Source organism: Peromyscus eremicus, chromosome 18, assembly GCF_949786415.1.
Source record: "Peromyscus eremicus chromosome 18, PerEre_H2_v1, whole genome shotgun sequence".
NCBI lineage: Eukaryota > Metazoa > Chordata > Mammalia > Rodentia > Cricetidae > Peromyscus > Peromyscus eremicus.
Window position 1 is genome coordinate 37,336,752 of NC_081434.1, and position 19,731 is coordinate 37,356,482.

General features: G+C 43.2%; 1 protein-coding gene across 2 annotated transcripts in view; it reads left to right on the forward strand.

Moving 5' to 3' along the window:
- The window catches only part of Slc17a8 (solute carrier family 17 member 8), a 50,782-nt gene that overhangs the window by 21,410 nt on the left and 9,641 nt on the right, over positions 1-19,731 (forward strand). For both annotated transcript variants that reach the window (XM_059245445.1, XM_059245447.1), the window contains exons 3-9: positions 2,091-2,209; positions 3,863-3,977; positions 5,222-5,309; positions 9,945-10,031; positions 10,357-10,496; positions 11,259-11,408; positions 12,519-12,651. In XM_059245445.1, the coding sequence (XP_059101428.1) occupies positions 2,091-2,209; positions 3,863-3,977; positions 5,222-5,309; positions 9,945-10,031; positions 10,357-10,496; positions 11,259-11,408; positions 12,519-12,651 (832 nt within the window). The remainder of the gene's footprint in view (positions 1-2,090; positions 2,210-3,862; positions 3,978-5,221; positions 5,310-9,944; positions 10,032-10,356; positions 10,497-11,258; positions 11,409-12,518; positions 12,652-19,731) is intronic.

Sequence of the window (19,731 nt, forward strand, 5' to 3'; positions counted from 1 at the left end):
GACTTCTCTTTGGACTCCCATTTCCCTCTGTCTCCCCCTTTTTTAGGACACTTGTCTTTAGATTAAGGGTTCAGCTGGATAATTCTGGCTATCTCATTTCAAGACCCTCAACCTTTTCACACTTGCAAAGACCTAGTTTCCAAATAAAGTTGCATTTTCAGGTGGCAGGTCTTTGATTGTGGGTAGCTTTTTGGGTAGAGAAAGAACTAAGAAAGAACCTCTAAGCTATAGTTCCCACCATTATTTTACTCTTCATTGGAGACAGGTTCTCACTAAGTTGTCCAGGCTAGCCCTGAATTCACTCTGTAGTCCAAGTAGGTCTTAAGCTTGATCCCCCTGCTTCAGCCTCCTCAGTGGCTGTGACTGTAGGCCTGTGCCAGCTGGTCCAACTGAGAGCAGCCCTCTTGATAAAAATTTAAGTGTACAAGGCATTCTCATTGACTGTAGGTATAGTGTTGATCTCCAAAGCTTATTCACTGGCTTGAGGGAAATACTTTATCCATTGATTGATAACTCTCCATTTCCCTACCCCCGGTCTCTGAAAAATCACTATTCCCCCTTTAATTCTATTAATTTGGCTATTTCAGATACTTCATGTAGGTGGAATCATCCAGGATTTCTCTTTATATGTCTGGCTTATTTCCTTTGACATCGTCTTCCAGTTCCACCCAGGCTGTTGAATATTACATAATGTCCTCTTTCCATTGAAAGCACATGCCACACGGTTCAAATTTATTTGTCAGTGGATATCCAGGTTGTTTCCATAGCTCAGATATTGTGAACATGAGAGTACTGATATCTTTTGGATAAATACTTCTTCAAAGCATAAATGTTGAGTCACATTTTTATTTTGGTTTTTAAGTTTGTGGGGAAATTCTATACTGTTTTATGAATGATTGCACCATCCCTCATTCCCATCAGCAGCACAGAACATTCCGGTTTCTTCACATTCTCACCAATTCTCCTTTGCCTCCTCTTTGTATATGTACACACACACACACACACACACACACACACACACACACACACACACACAAACCTCAGTGTGGGGATATATAAACCATCCTAACAAATATGATGAGATAATTGTATTTCCCTGAAGATTAGTGATATTTACCAATTCCCAATGGTTATCTGTATGGCTATTGGCCATTTGCTTATCTTAGTCAGTAAAGTGTTCGAGTTCTTGTTTGGCCCTTATTATTCAGGGGGACTTAGGTGATTCTTAAAGTTACTTCTCAGCAAGTCCCTGCTCTTTGATAGGTATCATTCCTTTCACAGACCAGAAACACCATCTTCTCAGAGAGAAAAGTGTGACAAGGACATGGTGTCATGGACAGTTAACAGCCGGTAGAATTGAGACTCATCCAGGCATGGTGGTGCATATCTGCAATCCCAGAAATCAGGAGGCTGAGGCTGGGGGATCACAAGTTTGAGGCCAGCCTGAGTTACATAATGAGACCCTGTCTTAAAACAATGACAAAAAGAAGTATTTGTTTGTTTATTATTTATCCTGGGGATTAAATCTAGGGCCTCACACAGCAAGGTAGTTACTTTACCACTGACCTACATCCCCAGCAAAATACATTTGACAATACAATGATAATTTTTTTTTCCATTTTTGGAGATTGAGTGCTTTAACCACTAAAATACATCTGTAGCTCTTAAAAATATTAAAAAGATGAAAAGAATAAAAGGACTTGAGAGATCTAAGAGTGTAGTTACTGTTAGGTTGTCAGCCCACTGGCATCTGAACAACCCAATAAATCACATGCTAACTCCAGAACGTGTTTCTTGTTTCCTTCACAAACTGTTTTATTTTTTCCTTAGTACACATGGCTATTTGGTATGTCACATTTTACACACGTGTGGGTAGGTACTTAAATTTGTGCATCTCTTCCCTCTCACTAGAAGGTAAATGTGTAAGACCAGGGACCCTTTGTTTCATATTCCCACTGCTGTACCCCAAGCAATCAAGACGTCTTCCAGAAATATCCTCGGAAAAAGGAAGACCCCACATGCTGTCACATGGTGACAAATGGTATCAGCTGTCCCTTGCAAACACAACTGCGTCTGCTTCTTGTTTTCAGATGGCGCAGTTTAACTGGGATCCAGAGACGGTGGGCCTTATCCATGGATCTTTCTTCTGGGGTTATATTGTGACACAGATTCCCGGTGGCTTCATTTCAAACAAGTTTGCTGCTAACCGGTAAGAATAGCGGACACCGGGGTTGGAGATTTAGCTCAGTGGTTGAGCATTTGCCTAGCAAGCGCAAGGCCCTGGGTTCGGTCCTCAGCTCTGGGGAGAGAAAAAAAAAAAAAGAATAGTGGACGCGATGAATACTGCCTAGGCTATAACAGGGCCTTGTGCCTCTATTAAGTAAGTCTCTGTGCTTGTTCTCAGAGTAGGGGTGCAGAGTGGAGAGCAGGAACCATGAAGGCAGATACAGTTCAGAGACACTGATCCCAAATGGCACTGGTTTTTTGTTTGCTTGCCCCCCCCAATGTAATTTACCTTGTAGCTCACTAAGTAATTATGTGGTAAGAAGAATAATTATTTGTGAGTCAGGGGAAGCGTACTTGATCCCTCACTGGATCAGTGAATTATCTCTACTGAACCACTTCCTACCCTTTTCTGGGGGAGTTTCCTCATCTGAGAAATGAGACAGTAGATTAAGTCGTGTTTTGGAGGTAGTGGCGTTCTGTACTTCCGTGTGTTTATGTTAATGTCACCAGCATAGCAGGTGTGCTGTCATGTGATCACTGAGGACTTGTCTTTACACCACAAGATGCTCGTGACATTCTAAACGCTTTAGCAGTGGTATGGGGTGCAGTCCCTCCAGAACAGAGTGAACCGTCTATGAAGGAAGTGAGTTCCTTGTCCCTACATGTCTTCCATGAGAAGAGTGTGTCCATCTCGGGGAGATGCCATAGACGGAATCATGGTCCAGAAAAAGAGTGGACCAAATATCCAGGTCTTTCCAGTATATTTGTCATGAGACATTGCATAAGTCATCTTCATGAAGTATATCAAATTTTGTAAGGCAGTTTATTTTCAGTCTCTGAAATCACAACTTAGATGGTGATAGTGATTTACCAATAGGAATTTTATTTGAAAAAGAGAAGAACAGAAGAGAATATAACTAAAGAATAGAAAGACAATAAAACACCTAAATACATTATCTATGAGAGTTAAGTATTGGTTTCCAAAACTGGTCTCATTTACACGAATGTATGAATGTAACTATATCCTGGGCTGTAATATGATTGATATATATGTATATATATCATGTGTGTGTGTGTGCGTGTGTGTGTGTGTGTGTGTGTGTGTGTGTGTGTGTGTGTGTGTGTTGGTAAGGTGGAGAGAGTAAGTAGCTGTGAGGAGATACGGAGTGAGACAAGTTCACAGCTCGGTCACAGGTCTCCAGCTCTTTCCTGGATTGTCAGTATCCTCTTCTGGTCCATGGAGAGCAGAGTGGGAAGCAGGAGGCACAGCCCCAAACACACAGAAGTCACAAATAGGAAGGGTCACTTGGATGAAACCTGGTTGGATGTAGGTCTACAGGAAATTCACCTTGGCACAGTCATCCTGTGGCCTTCTAGGGCCTCATGCAAGTTGGGCATCCCTGTGCTTTCAGGAATGTGACCACAAATGGTCCATGGACTGGAAGCTGAGAATCAAAGCGGCCTAGGGACTAGCTGGGGACATAATAGATTCTAGTATACTGTCTATTTCTCAGAATTAATTTCTCTTAATTTCCATCATGACCGTTCATGAACCTCTAAGCTGTTTTCTGATGTTTGACGGAAGTACTGCATCCACCGTCATCCTGTCCAATAATACAGTGCTTTGGTCCCCTAGGGTCTTTGGAGTTGCCATCTTCCTGACATCAACTCTGAACATATTCATCCCTTCTGCAGCCAGGGTACATTACGGCTGTGTCATGTGTGTGAGGATTTTGCAGGGTCTGGTGGAGGTAGGAGACACATTTTCTTTACAGTTTTCAGCCTTGCCAGAGAAAGCATGGTATTTTAGAATTTTCAGCTCTTGAAGAAAACCCCTTTTCTCAGTTTTTCAGGTTCTGTATAGGACTCCCTTTTTGCACCTTTGAAACCACATCTTGGGTATGCTGGTTACATTTTGACATAAAACATCACATATAGGATATATGTGTACCAGTGGTAACTAAGAATGTAGTCGGGCTCTGTGGTGCAGGCCTGTAATCTCAGTTACTGAAGGGGCTGAGGCAGGAGGATCTCAAGTTTTAAGCTTTCCCAGGGAACTTAGGGAGGCCCTGTTGCAAAATAAGTCTTAAAAGTAGCTAAGGGTATATTAGTGATAGAACGCTTGTCTGGCATGTGCAAAGCCTCGTGCTCAGTCCCCGGTTACCCTCTATAAGAAGAAAAGACAGAAACATTCAGTTTGTTGAGTCTCCAATACCACTTTAGTCCTGTTGGAAGGACATACACTGCACCTTGATAACTACTGATGTGGCAGAAAGAATACGACATTCATAATTGCAAAGACCAATGCTAAAACCTGGTCTTAAGGCATCCGAGCCTCAGATTTTGTGCCCAGAAATGAGGAGATGAGCTGGCTGACTGTGGAAGTCACTTCCTACACCCATACTCTTTAATAACATGAAATACAGATACGACATCTCTCTGACTTTCCACCACATTAATATTTGAACTATATTTTTGAATATCCGGATTGGTGTTATGAGTCAAATTTAGTTAAATTAAAAAAAAAATTAACTAATTAAAATCTGTTTGGGGGTCAGTAACACAGCACCACACACAACAGGCATTTGTTTCTCATGGTTCTGGAGCATGGGAAGTCCTAGCTCTGTGTTGCCAACATGTTCAGTGACTGATGAGGGCCTGCTTCCTGGGTCACAGACTGATAGTCATCTCTGTGTTCTCACATCAAGGGGAGGGCAAAAGTGCTGCCAGGGTCTCTCCTGTATGGACACTAATGCTACTCATGAGGCCTCCACCTTGGTGCCCGTGTTATTCTGAATGCCCATATTCAAACACTACCACACCGGGGATTAGATTTCAGCATTAATACTTGAAGGGAACATAGGCTTTATATTTGGCAATGTACACAAATTGTATTTTCATATTGTAGCTTGTGTGAAGCAGCAGCATTTGCATTTTAAACACGGAAAGGAATTGGAATAAAATTCAATTATCCCATGTTTAACCTTTCTGCCAGGGTGTGACCTACCCAGCCTGCCATGGGATGTGGAGTAAGTGGGCGCCTCCCCTGGAGAGAAGCCGATTGGCCACAACTTCCTTTTGTGGTAAGCATGTTAGAATCATAAGTTGGTTTAGGAGGGCTTTTTGGCTTCAAGTAACTGAGAAGTCTGCACAGAATCTTCAAAAGAACCTGTTTTCCCCACATGACAGAATGTGTAAGATAGATAGTTGCTGGTGTTGGGTCTAAAGCTCACTGAGCTGTCCCAGGTCCTGGAATGTTCAGTTCCTGGGACCCATGTGGTAGAAAAAGAGAATCCAAGTCCATAGGTTGTCCTCTGACCTCCACCCTGTGCCATGGCTTATGTACGCCGCTCATAGGCACGTAAAATAAATAGATAAGAGTATAATAAAATATTTTAAAGTGGAAGAGATGGGATTACCAAGTTCTGAACCCACGTTCATAATGAAACAAAAATACAATGTCTAATTTGAGGTTGCAAAGGTCCTCAGTCATGGAGCTGAGCTGAGACCGCTTGGTTCACAATATGGGACTTTCCTTACTACCCATAACTGTCATGTACACATTGTCACCGAGAGACTTAGTTGTGGGCATTGTATTCCAGATAGAAAATGAAGTGGAGTCCATTCATCTGAAAGCAGACCAGAGGTCCCCAAGTATTGACATGACTTCAATTCTTGGGTCTCTGAACTTTATATCACCAAGGTTCTCTTCTAAGCATGGCTGGGAGGAGTCAGTGTCCTGTCGGGTTATCTCAGTGCTGACCAGCGAGAGAAATGAGAGCCACCAGCACAGTTATAAAGTGCATTTATTTTTATAGAGGAAGGGGCCCAGGAAGGCAAAAGTACCTTAGTCCACAGAAGTTACAATATGGCCAGGCAGTCAGGATTAGAACTTAGGTATGTATGACTTATTTTTCTACAGACAGACCATTATTGTTGCATTATAGGATGGTTATGAAAATAAGTTTTTCCAAAACTGGTTTCAGCCTTAAAAAGAATCATTTACTATGAAAAAAGCTACTGTTATAATTATTATGTTTAGAATACATTTTATTTAAGTGTTCTTAGGAAGTGTTTTGTAAACATTTTTGTTTACTTTTACTTCTAATTAATTTTTGACTCTTTTATAAAAGAGTTAAATATATTATTGTGTAAATGTTTTGCCTGCACATGTCCATGTACCACATGCGTTCCTGGGGCCTGAGGGGGCCAAAGAGGGGCACTGGATCCCCTGGAACTGGAGTTACTGAAGACTGTTAGCAGCCATCCGTGTGCTGTGGGAACCAAACGAACCTGGGTCCTCTGCAAGGGAAGAGAGTGCTTTTAACTGCTGAGCGATCTAGCTCTCTAGCCCCTGGTTTTTTGAGTCTTAACTACTGGTTTTTATTTTTTGTATGCATGTATGTGTGTAGGTGGTGGCGGCAGTGGTTGAGGTGGTGGTGGTGTGTGTGTGTGTGCGCATATGCTATGGTACATGTGCATAAGTCTGCCCAGCCCCAGAAACCTCTGGTATCAGTCTTACCTTCCACCTTGTGTGCGAGAGGGTCTCTTGTCGTTTTTTGTTATTGCGCATGCCAGGCTAGCAGGACTTCAGGCTTCCAGCCTCTCCGCCTCTGCCTCCCATCTTGGTGCAGGAACCCTGGGATTACAGGCGCTCACCACCATGCCAGTTCTACAAAGGTTTGGGGGGTTCGAATTCCGATCCTCACGCTTGTGCAGCAAGTACTTTGCCCTCTGCGTCATCTCCCCCAGTCCTGCTCCATTTTTTGAGACAGAGTTTCACAGTCCCTTCGGACCTTGAATTCTTGATCCTTCTGCGTTCATCTGCAGAGTGCTGGGATTCCATGGTGCATCACCAAGCTCTGTTCCCTGGTTCTTATTCTAAAAGGATACAAAACATCCCACCCTCCTGTTGACCTGGGGTTCATTTTCAACCACCGAGAGAAGATTGGGTCACTGAATGCCAGTTACTGCTACAGTCTGGGTAACCATTGGATTTTAGGTTTTTTACCAAAGGAACTAAAGTCCCTTTCTTTGTGGAGCTGGTTTGCGAAATGTCTGAATTCCCACTTCACCGCCTCTGTGAGCCATTATTTTTATCAGCATGACCCCACATATCCGATTTTTTTATTCATCATTAAAGAATTCTTAAAGCTGTTCATTTTGTTTCTCTTTAAGCCTCCTTAGCATTTCCTTGCATAGTTCAGCTGTTTTTTTCAGTTATGAGGATGGTTTGGTGCATAAGCAGCTGTTCAAATTGTCTGTGGGAATTTGATCTGTGGAGGGTTTTTTGAGACAGGGTTCGGCTGTGTAGCCCAGGCCAGCCTTCTAGCCTCCAACTCATAACCCTCCTGCCTCTGCTTTCCTAGGGATGTGATTACAAGGTGTGCACCACCATACCCAGCAATCTGATTTGTTTTTCAAATTATTTATTTATCTGTTATTTATTTTTATTTGTGTGTGTGTGTGTGTGTGTGTGTGTGTGTGTGTGCGCACGTGTGCGCGCGTGCCAGGGCATATGTAGATGTTCTCATCTTCTACCATGTGGGATTGAACTCAGGTCCTTAGGCTTGGTGGCAGGGGCCTTAACCCATCCTGTCTACCCAGTTCTTTCAAGCTATCATGTCCTTCCTAGGATAAGCTGATTTGAACTTCTTTACCAAGGAGAAAAATCAAACTTCCTCTCTATTAATATGAGTGTCCTTATTTTTCTTTTGAAAATGATTTATGTTATGTGTATGGATGTTTTGTCTGTGCGTATGTTTATATGCCATGTGCATGCCTGGTGGCAATGGGTTACCTGAGACTGGACTTGTAGATGGCTGTGAGCTTCCATGCAGGTATTAGAGATTGAACCAGGGTTCTCTGGAAGAATAGCCAATACACTTAACCTCTGATCCGTCTCTAGCCCCATTAATTTTCTTTTTTATTGTCTCCTTATCTCCTTTAAATCATCATTGTTGCCATGAACTATCCCCTGGGAGTTTGGTGGGAGATAGTGTCCGTGTCCCTGTTTTGTGTCTAGTTTGAAAGAGTGCCTGGCTGAGACGTCTACTTGTCTATCCTCTTGATTGCCAGAGTGTATCTCCACCCTACAAAAGTTGCAACCAACCCCAGAAGATGGAAGACTGCCCACATGCTGTGGGTGGTGTGACCCTTGGCCTTATTTTTAATGACAGTTGATTGACAAGACCTTTCATTTTGATTTGCCAGCAAAATGAGAGTGACTAGTAGCCGCTCCCCATTCTCGGAGTGGCTTTTACAGCCTTCAAAGGGCTGATTCAAAAATGGTTTGATTCAAGGAAGGATACCTGGTCAAGGTTGCAGGCCTTATTGTATTTCCCAGCTAAGGTGTGGCTTTCTTTCAGAGAACAGTCGAGGGGAAATGTCATTAAAAAGGAACTTAGGCTTGAGGTTAATCCATTCTTAGTCTTAAAAGATACTGGAGTTGGAAGAGACTAGAAGACATGAAGTCACAGCCCATTGTTTTAGCGTTGAGGAAACTGGGGGAGAGAGGAAATTAATGTGGCTCGTGAGAACAGAACTCAGAAGTCCCTCCCACTCCTGTGTGTGTGTGTGTGTGTGTGTGTGTGTGTGTGTGTGTGTGTGTTCTTTTATTTTTGAAAAGGCTATGAAAGCATCTAGGTGGGGTCCTGGGAGCTCTGAAAACAGGCTCCACATTCCTGTTCTTTCCATCTTTAGCACCCAGCACTGTGCCTGGTGTTATGCCCAGATTGTGACCCCAAAGATTCCACCAGAGACCTTAGGTACAGAATGCGATAGCGTGGTTTATTTCTGTTTGTTTACAAGCCGCGGGCAGGGAAGCTCGATCCAAAGCACTCACTCGTAGTCATGAGGCCAGGAGGAACTTGCTTTTTCTTTGTGTGGCTAGCTTTTTAAAGGCAAAATCCACAAGCCCTTCAGGGGGGTTGGGGGAGTTTTGCACGGGTGCAACTCGGATTGGTTTATTTTTATCTCTGCTCTCTTTTAATTGGGTGAGGGTATGTAACCTTTGAATTTACTGGTTGGTGGTTACAATTTATTACTTTGGGGGCAGTCCAGCACAAGTCCCAGGCTTTGTCCTTGAGCCACCATGGGGGCTGGCTGGCCAAGCAAGTACTGCACATAACTCTAAGTTGGTGAGGGGCCTCAGACAGTAAACATCTGGCTGAACTTTGAGCAGTCTTTTGTTCATGGCCCTCCCAGAAACTGCTTGCTCAAGTCTCAGGAAACTGAAATTGAGGCCTGATCTCCGAGAGAAGACTGAGCAGCCTGTTATGGCATCTGCTTGGTCCTTTCACCTGGCTGTATTAATTTTTTATTTAATTTTATTAATTTATAAATTTTTAAATTTATTCATTTTCTTATCCTTTTCTCATCTCCGGATTCTGTTTGCTCATGGCATTCTAAACTGTGGTGGCCAAGCAAACTTTGTCTAATCCTTGGGTGTGTCTCCCAGTGACATTACAAAGAGCATCCTGAAGACTTTCCTCTCCCGGACTCTCTGTTTTAAGGCCCGCTTGGGGGCAGGGGTATAGCTCCGTCGCAGAGATGGGGCCTTAGTCTCCTGCACACTAACAACAGCTGTAACGTCCCCTGGGATCCCCTGACTGTTGTCATGGAGCCATCTGACGCGGACTTCACCACACACGCTCTGCCTGGGCTAACCAGGCTTGTGTGATGACTGGTCAGTGTCCCTCAATCTTCTCTGCTTCCAGGTTCCTACGCTGGGGCAGTGGTGGCTATGCCCCTTGCGGGAGTATTGGTGCAGTACATTGGCTGGGCCTCTGTCTTTTACATCTACGGTGAGTGATTTGGTTTCCTGGGGTGACACAGATAGATATATTTTACTGTATTAGGGTATACGGTTAAGGGTTTGCTCTGTGAAAATAGAAATACAAAGAGAAGTTCATTATACAATTGGGAAGCCTGCTTGTGATCAATTTAATACTTACATTGAACTTGGCATTTAAAACAAGCAGAATAGTGCCTTCCTTTGAGTCCCAATCAAAGAAGATTAAAAACCACCAAGATACTTCTGAGTGAACACATATTATCAGAACAATGAACAACCATAGGGATGGAAGCCAATGAGGCCGCGCCACTGAGCCTTTGTTTTTTTGTCTGCAGGTATGTTCGGGATTATTTGGTACATATTTTGGCTGCTGCAGGCTTATGAGTGCCCAGCAGCTCACCCGACGATATCCAACTCGGAAAAGACGTACATAGAGACAAGTATAGGAGAAGGGGCCAACTTGGCCAGTCCGAGTGTAAGTACAGATGGAAGGTGAAGTCCGCTCTCTTCCCCACATCTGTTTCTCTGCACGACTGTGCTACCTTCTGGGGCGTGGTGGGGTGGGGAGGTCCCTGCAAACACTAAGGCTGACAGAGGAATGACCCACAAAAGGCAAGAAGGAAATCCAGTTCAGCACTTTGAACCAGCCATTGCCAGCTCAAACTTCTAGAGTCTGACACTGGGCAGTTTGTTTTAGACATATTTAAGTACAGTACAATTTTGGAAAAAAGTTTCCTGGTAACAATTATCTTAATACCACGTGAACAATAAAGCTTAAGGTATGACTACATGGGAACTCTTTTTGCAAAGTACATGTGACCTCTACCATGAAGATGGGTTCTATGATCTGGTGTGGTCTCAGTCATGCAGATAGTGTAGAGGTCACCGGGCTATAAAGTACATGTGACATCTTCCATAAGGACGGGTTCTATTGACTGAGAAGCAATGCTCAAGATAAAGGTCTAGGGAGGGAGGGTCTGTGATAAACATAGTAGTCTGGGAGATTTGGGTGATGCCTGTCCCTATGGATAGCATAGATCACCAGGTTATTAATCATATCCACTCCCAGCCTTCTGGATGGAAAACAGGTATATACATCCTTTCTGTTGAAGAAACAAGCCTGTGTTCCTAACATTTCTGGTTTTCCCTGTGCTTATCTGTGAACACTTATCCCTCAGTGCTCTGTACACCGTCTTACACTTCACTCAAAAGGTCATGGTCTTTTTTCACTCCCTAGAAATTCAACACACCATGGAAAAGGTTCTTCACATCCTTGCCTGTCTACGCAATCATTGTGGCCAACTTCTGCAGAAGCTGGACCTTCTATTTGCTCTTAATAAGTCAGCCTGCTTACTTTGAAGAGGTCTTTGGGTTTGCAATCAGTAAGGTAAACATACAGATGCTTCCAATGCTCTTGAATTTGAACTGTCTCAATCTGATTGAGAATAACTTTACATCATATAATAATTAAAATGGCTATCATTCACAAAGTTCTGCGACATGTAGACTATTTAATTTCTTTTTAGTAAGGCTCAAAGATGTATTAATCTGTGTTTAATGACGGTGCCTCTATCTAAACTCAGGGTGCTTCTGAAGCTAATGCAAACACTGAATATTAGTTCAAAGGTAAAAGTATTTGATGGAGTGGGTTTTTCTCTTCCTAAACTACTCATAGGTTAGCGAGATGGCTCAGCAGGTAAAGGTGCTTATGGTTAAGTCTGATTACTTGGGTTTGGTCCCCAAGGACTCAGGTGGTAGAAAGAATGAATCAATTCCTGGAAGTTGTCCTCTGACCTCAGCAATGTGTACTATGACCGGACCTCTTCCCCCCAAATAAATAGATGCAATAAGCTGCTAATTGGGTAGCAGAAGGAACATTGAGGCTAATGTTTCAGACCAGTCCCTTTTTTCATAATGGTAAATGTAGCAGTAACGGTTGCTTGGGATAGTTTAGAAAGAGGCTCCTTCAGTGTCTCCAGCCATCATCATTAGGTCGCCTGGGAGGCGAGGTTTTGATAGTGAAACATCAAAGTGAAACATCAAAATCAGGGAGGTTTTGATAGTGGAACAATATAATCATCATGAAACAATAAAGCTTCCTTTCTTCAAGAGAAAGAGCTGCAGCCAGGCATAGGTAGATGTCTGACTAGCTCAGGTGCTGTCAAGCAGAGACTGGAAGAACCAGCAGAGGCGTGTGATGGTGGATACCAAGTATGTTTTTTCTCCACTAGGCCTTGTTCTAGATACGGGAGCCTTGTGATAAGTAAGACTTGTCTCTGGCTCTATGGAACTTCCAGTTGGGTGGGAAGACAGTTGGTCCGTACACAGAATCATCACCTATTTGTTCTTAATGATTATGAAATTCAGACCTCCTGAGATCCCACAGTAGATGGTTAAAGTTGGTAATGGCTGTGGGGCTGTGTAGTGGGGGTGAGCAGGGACTTGTGATGCTCTCTCAGAAGAATTTAAGTTGGGTCTTTGTTTCCTTTCCTTCTAGGTGGGTCTCTTGTCAGCTGTCCCACACATGGTGATGACCATTGTGGTGCCTATTGGAGGACAACTGGCGGATTATTTAAGAAGCAGGAAGATTTTAACCACAACTGCTGTCAGAAAGATCATGAATTGTGGAGGTACTGTGCCGAGGGGCTCAAGTGGTTTCTGGAGACTTAGAGCAAACAGAATTGCAGAGCCAGCTTTAGAGGCAGCCCATTGTCTCCCATCCAAGAACTAACTCAACTCAAGTCTGGGTAGCTTCTGAGATTGGGCTCCGTCAGGCTCAGTCAGACTGAGCCTAGACATTGTAATGGATCTTGAAGACCTCTGAGTCCATCTCCTTGTAGATAGTTGAGTGTTGTTTGCCATATCCCTACAATGTTGCCATGTGGCCATGTAGCCAGTACAATCTGGGGTTAGGACAACTTAGTTGGTTGCTGATGGATCAGGACACACTTAAAACCCAAGAAACACTTTTTCCTTCTATTCTGAAGCCAAAGTAATATAACTTCCGGTTATGTATCTGCTTGCTGTTTATCTTTTCCACACATCCTTCCACTTATTATTTGCTTACATAGGTTACTTCCTTTTCTTCTCCTTCTCCTCCTTCTTCTCCTTCTTCTCCTTCTCCTCCTCCTCCTCCTTCTTCTTTTCTTCAACTTATGTGTACATATATATTTGGGTAAAACACAAAGGATATCACATAAAAAGTCAGCGAAACTAGTCGTGAACCTCTGCGATGTTTATACCGATTCACTTTTCAACCTCTCCATTTTTTTCTGAGCTCATCTAGTTTGTTTTTGGAGTGTGCACTCTCAAACACTTTCAGTGCTATGCACTAACCTAGGTACAAGTTTTCTTAATAGAGGAAGCAGGGGGTCAAGGGTCATGGCGGTAGAATTGGGCCAGAGGGATGCAGCTACAGGCTAAGAATCATGAGCAGACTCTCGAAGCCAGCAGAGGCAGGAACAGATTCACCCCTAAAGTCTTCACCATGAACACAGCTTTGCTGACAGCTTGCTTTTATCTCAGAATGGCCTACTTAGGACTCCTGACTGACACAACTGTATGATGATATGTGTTGTCTTGAGTTGTTAGCCTTATGGCCATTTGTTACATCAGCAACTGGAAGCTGAGGAAATAGCAGGTATCTCACTCCTCTGTCTCATTCCGAACTAGCTCACCTTCGTCCTGGACAGATGTGAACATATCTTGTGTCTGTGATGTTGTTCACTAATATCCTCTTCACTGTGAGTTCTGCTCACATTCTTTTTTTACCCCACTAGTCTCTACCAGGCATCAAGAGTTTAGATATGAATGACCTCAAAGGATGATGTGTTGAAGATCTGGTCCCCAGCTCGCAGCACCATTGAGAAGTGATTGGATCATGAAGCATGAGTAGGCCAATCTACAGATGAATAAATGAGATTTTCTTCTTCTTCTGAGTATAGTATTCCTTTCAGTATTTTCTTCAATGTTGACATGATTGTCCTATTGCTGTTTGTGTTTACCTTGGTATCTTCAGATTTTTCCATCAACTAAAAAGATTACTTTGCTGGATATAGCAAGCTTGGTTGGAAGTTACTTTCAGGTCTTGGAACATCATCTGATGCTCTCCTGAGTTTTAGGTTTGATGGCAAGAAATCTAATGTTCTGATATGCTTCCATTTGTAGGCAAGTTGACATTTCCTTTGTGGTTTTTAATATCATTTCTTTGCTTTGTAGTTTTAACATCTGCCTATGACATGATGTGGATAGGTTCTTTTCTGGCCATATCTGTTTGAGGGTCTAGATACTTCTTGTGTTTAGATGCTTACTTTTCCTCTAGATTTGGGAACCATTCTGCTATAAATTTATCAAATACATTTTCCATTCTTTTTTTTTTTTAACTTTATCTCAACTGCTCCCTTTACCTTGTGGGTCCTTAGGTTCAGTCTCTTGAATGTATCTTAGAGTTCTTGAGGATTTTGATTATGCTTAGTTAGTTTTGTTTCCTTACATGTGTCTGATGTCTTGACCCTGTCCTCTGTCTCTGACGTTTTTCTCTTCTGCTTGGTCATATCTGTTGATGATGTTTCTCACTGTGTTTCATTTGGCCAACTAATTCATTTCCAGCATTTCTGTTTGGTTCTTCTTCAGAATCTCAATTTTCTTTCTGAAAATGCCTCCCATGTCTTAAAATATGCCTTCCAAATTGCCAATAATCCATGTTGGTAACTTTTAAATCTAGGTCCTGAATGTATTTCCTTGCTTCATAATCTGCTTATCTGGGAGTTCCTCATGGTCACTGATCCTTTTTCAATGTAGGATTCTGAAGTAGGTTTTTGGCGTCTCAACTCTTATTATCTTTGGTTCCCAGTATGAGGAGTGTCAGTTTTCTTTAAGGGTGTTGGTCGGGGTAGGTTGCCTGTGCTTTAGGTGCATGGTTCCATACTTAGAAGTGTATGGACAGCACAAATTAAACCACAGATTAGTAAACATTTAAAAAGGACACAGAGTTGATGTAGGAAGGTAGGGATGGGTTTTGGAGGAATTAAAAGGAGGAGTTGGGGTAAATATAATCAAAATACATTATATGAAATTCTCAAAGAATTAATAAAAATATTTATATTTTTAAAAATATATTATTACCTCATTAAAGGGGTAATTATTTCTCCTACCTTTTCAATATAGCTTAAGGTAGATCCAGCTTTCTGAGGGGTGGTCTCTTAGCCAGGTGACTGACCTGCCCAACTGGAATTTTACATCTCCCCTCAGGGCAGAGATTCTATTCTCTTTTTTTTTTTTTTTTTTTTTTTTTTTTTTTTTTTTTTTTTTTTTTTTTTTGGTTTTTCGAGACAGGGTTTCTCTGTGTAGCTTTGCGCCTTTCCTGGGACTCACTTGGTAGCCCAGGCTGGCCTCGAACTCACAGAGATCCGCCTGCCTCTGCCTCCCGAGTGCTGGGATTAAAGGCGTGCGCCACCACGGCCCGGCTTCTTTTTTTTTTTTTAAGAATTCTTTTTTTTTTTAAGATTTATTTATTTATTATGTATAATGTATCCCTGAGGCCAGAAAGAGGGTACCAGATCTCATTACAGATGGTTGTGAGCCATCATGTGGTTGCTGGGAATTGAACTCAGGACCTTTGGAAGAGCAAGCAGTGCCCTTAACCTCTGAGCCATTTCTCCAGCCCGAGATTCTATTCTCTTAACCACAAGGAAACATATTAGCTTTCCCTTAATGGACCTTCACTGTTACTGTAACATGCCCTATTCTGAAGGAGTAAACATAAAGTCATCTAGGAAATTGATTTAAACCAAGGAACAGATCTAACCCATTTTTGCCATGAAAATGTAGAGCTCTAGTTCTAAAACTGTTCACCAGAAGGGCTTAATGTCTGGACTGGAGTTTTAATCCCACCCTCATATGTAGCCCCCAGGCAAGCATCTATCCCTGAGTTATTATATCCCAAGCTCAATTCCTTCCCCCAAAATATTTGTGTGTAGATGGTGTATGTGTGTGCATGGGGGTGTGTGTATGTTTGTGTGTGTCCATGTACGGAGGACAGAGGTCAATGTTAGGTGTCTTTCTTTATCACTCATCAACTCATTTTGGAGACAGGGACTTTCACCCCAGAGCTCGCTGATTAGCTGGTGGAGCCACTGGTATCCAGATGTGTCCCCTCCCCCAGTGCTGGGGTTGCAGATGTGCACTGCCATGCCTCGCTATCATGTGGGTGCTATACTGGGGATCTGAACTCGGGTTCCTATGCTGGGCAGCAAGTCCTGTACCCACTGAGCAATCTCTCTGGCTCACAAATCCACGGTTTCAAAAGCATGATGCTTTCACCCTTAGGTGGTTCTTCTTAGATCTCCGACTGAAAGAAATACTAATGCTTTGCCTTCTCTATAGTAGCTTTGAAAAAAAAAAGATGAATTTAGAAAAGCAATTAACAGTATTTCATTCCCCCCTCTCTCTATAGAAATAATTTTGTTTTAAAATTATTTTTGGACAATTTCATACATATGTATAATGTATTTTGATCAAGTTCATCCTAATTCTCTCTTTTATTCATGTCTTACTTCTCAGAAATTCTCCTTCTTACTAACATGTCCCTTTCCTTCTTTTATGTCTTTTTTAAATTTTCCATGGAGTGTGATTATGGTTGCTTACATGCATATGGGTGCGAGTTATTTGCTGGACCATGGATAGCTTACCAACAGCCATACTCTTGAAGAAAAATGACTCCCCCTCTCCCAGAAGTCATTAATTGCCAAAAGCTTTTCAGCTAGGAGTTCCCCTCCTGCATCTACATTGGAATGTTGACTGGCTTGATCTTGTGTAGATATTTTCCAAGTAGCTTCAGCTGTTCCCGGTTTACGAGTGCAATAGTCACAAGTCCAGAAGACAGTGTTTCACAGCCTTCCTCCTCCTCCAGCTCGAACATTTTTTTTTTTGGTGCCATTTTTCTGTGATGTTCTTTGAGCCTTGTGTTGGAGTGGGTAGGGAGTGATCTGCTGGAAAAAAAAAAAAGCCTTTCTGACAAAAATCAGCACTAGTCTATGGGTATAAGCATGAAAGAATGCAGCCTCATAAAATGTCCATTTAGCAAAGCAGCAGTAATAGGCTCCTCCCCAAGACCTATGACCTCCTTAGTGAAGCACTTTGACCAGATTTACAGAATCAGATGCTGTGGATATTGCTCTGTATAAATAAAACACTGATTGGCCAGTAGCCAGACAGGAAGTATAGGCGGGACTAACAGAGAGGAGAGAAGAAAAGGAGAGGAAGGCAGGGGGAGGAGACACCAGCTGCCCTTCAGGGAACATCATGTAGAGGCAACAGGTAAAGCCACGGAACACGTGGCAACATACAGATTAACAGAAATGGGCTGAGTATAAGAGTAAGAGCTAGACAATGGTAGGCCTGAGCTAATGGCCGAGCAGTTTAAATAATATGAGTTGGTGTGTTTATTTTATAAGTGGGCTCCGGGACTGCTGGGACTTGGCAGGAGCTGGAGAGAAATTCTCCAGCTACAATCAGACATAAATTTCCTCCTATGGAAGAGGCCTCACATCCAATCAGGGAGTGGTTTGTTACCTCTATAACATCCATGCCACTTTGCACCAATGTTTATGTGTTATGTGGCAGGCCTTATTGCACCATGTAGGGTCCACTGTTGGATACGACCATTGATGGCTTTTTCCCACCAGCCCAGTATATGATTCTGTATTTTTATCCCATTATCTTTCCTTGGCACCAATTAATTGTTATTTGTTCAGTGCCTATTACATGCTAGCTTGGTTCTGTGTTAAGAGTGTAGTTCTAGGATGGGGAAATGGCTTAGTGGATAAAGTTCTTACCATAGAAGTGTGAGGAGCAGAGTTCAGGTCCCTATCACTCACATAGAAGATAGCTGGGCAGGCATGTCTGCTTGGCAGAGGGTCCCTGAGGCAAGTTGGCAAGCTAGAGTAACTGAACTGTGGGCTTTGTTGTCCAGTGAGACAGCCTGCCTCAGGAAGTGGACAGTGGTCTAGGAATACACCCCGTGTCAGCCTCTGGACTCCACAGGCCTGTGCACACGTGTGTACCCACAGACGGGAACACACAAAGACGTGCATGCATACCATGTGCAAGTCATACACACACATGCCAAAAAGTGTACAATTTTGTAAGCTGGGGGTTGTGAAACACACCCATAAATCCTAGCACTCAGGAGGTGGAGGCAGAAGAGCATCAGGTCAGCCTAGGCTACATAGCAAGACCTTGTTGCAAAAAGCCAAGGATTAGGGCTGTAACACAGTGGTGAGTGTCCACCTAGCTTGTCTAGCATGCATAAAAATGTATAATTTTGTAGGAGAGGTAAAATGCAAATTACAAACTTATAAGGCATGATTGATACGTTCTAGAAAATAAGAGCAAAGGAAGAGGAGAAAGAGGAGGAAGACGGCTTTACTGGTGGAGCTGAGGATGCTGTGGGTTGGGAAGCAGCTGGAGGGCTGTGTTGCTGCTCCGCGGCAGGCCGCTTCAGGATAGGACGGGGAGCAGAGGAGAGATTGGCGGACAGGGAACTAGTGGAGCAAGAAGGGCTGTTACTAGACTGTGCTGGTGATGCCGGGGCCCCTGGCAAACACAGAGTCCCACTGAGCACGTGGTTTAGGAAGACTGTGTGGCAAATGAGTCAGAAGAAGTCAGAGGGAAGGCCACCAATCAGGTGACAGGTGATAGAGCCCTGAATTAAGACAAAGGCGGAGATGGAGAAAGCAGAGGTAAGATTTGATAGTAACTTCCGAGGCTGAATACACGGAATTGTATGTGAAAACTGAGGATTAAAGAGTGTCTACGGTGGTTCTGATGCTACTGGTTTCTGGTTTTTCTTTCTTTTTTTCTTTTTCTTTTTTTTTTTTTTTTTTTTTTGTTTTTTTTTTTTTTTGTTTTTTTTTTTTTTGTTTGTTTTTCGAGACAGGGTTTCTCTGTGTAGCTTTGCGCCTTTCCTGGAACTCACTTGGTAGTCCAGGCTGGCCTCGAACTCACAGAGATCTGCCTGGCTCTGCCTCCCGAGTGCTGGGATTAAAGGCGTGCGCCACCACCGCCCGGCTGGTTCTGACGCTTCTGCTTGGTTGTCTGGCGACCACGTGTGCACCCATGTGTTACTTCAGTGTCTTGCGTTCCCAACTTCCTTTCCTCTTCCAGCGTTCCTTTCGGCTGTCTGGTCAGCTCTGCTTTTAATACGAGGAGCTGAAGAGATACCATAACCACTCCAAGGGTCCACGAGTCACGGTTTGGAGGCAGAATCTGAAGTCAGGCTCTCTGACTCCATCGTTGAGGAGGCCCTAAACACGGCTAGGCTGGAGACTAATCAGAGAAGGGGAGGAAGACCTAGGAGGGGTGGTTTGCTTTGGGTCCGTAGGCGTGAAAGCAAGAGGAACAGACACTCGGTTTGCCATGTTGCCCCGGAAGTAACCGTAGGATCATCATGTGGAGATGCGTGGACTCGGCAGCTAGTTTCCAGAATGAAGCCTCTAAGTACTCCCCACCCTTTGTGAACTGCACGTGGTATTTATGTCATCTCTCTGTCTGCTGTTAGATGAGCGCTCTCTTACTCTCTCTCTCTCTCTCTCTCTCTCTCTCTCTCTCTCTCTCTCTCTCTCTCTCTCTCTCTCTCTCTCTCGCTCTCTCTCTCCCCCTCCCCCTCTCCCTCTCTCTGATGGGAATACACATCTTTATAATTATCTCTT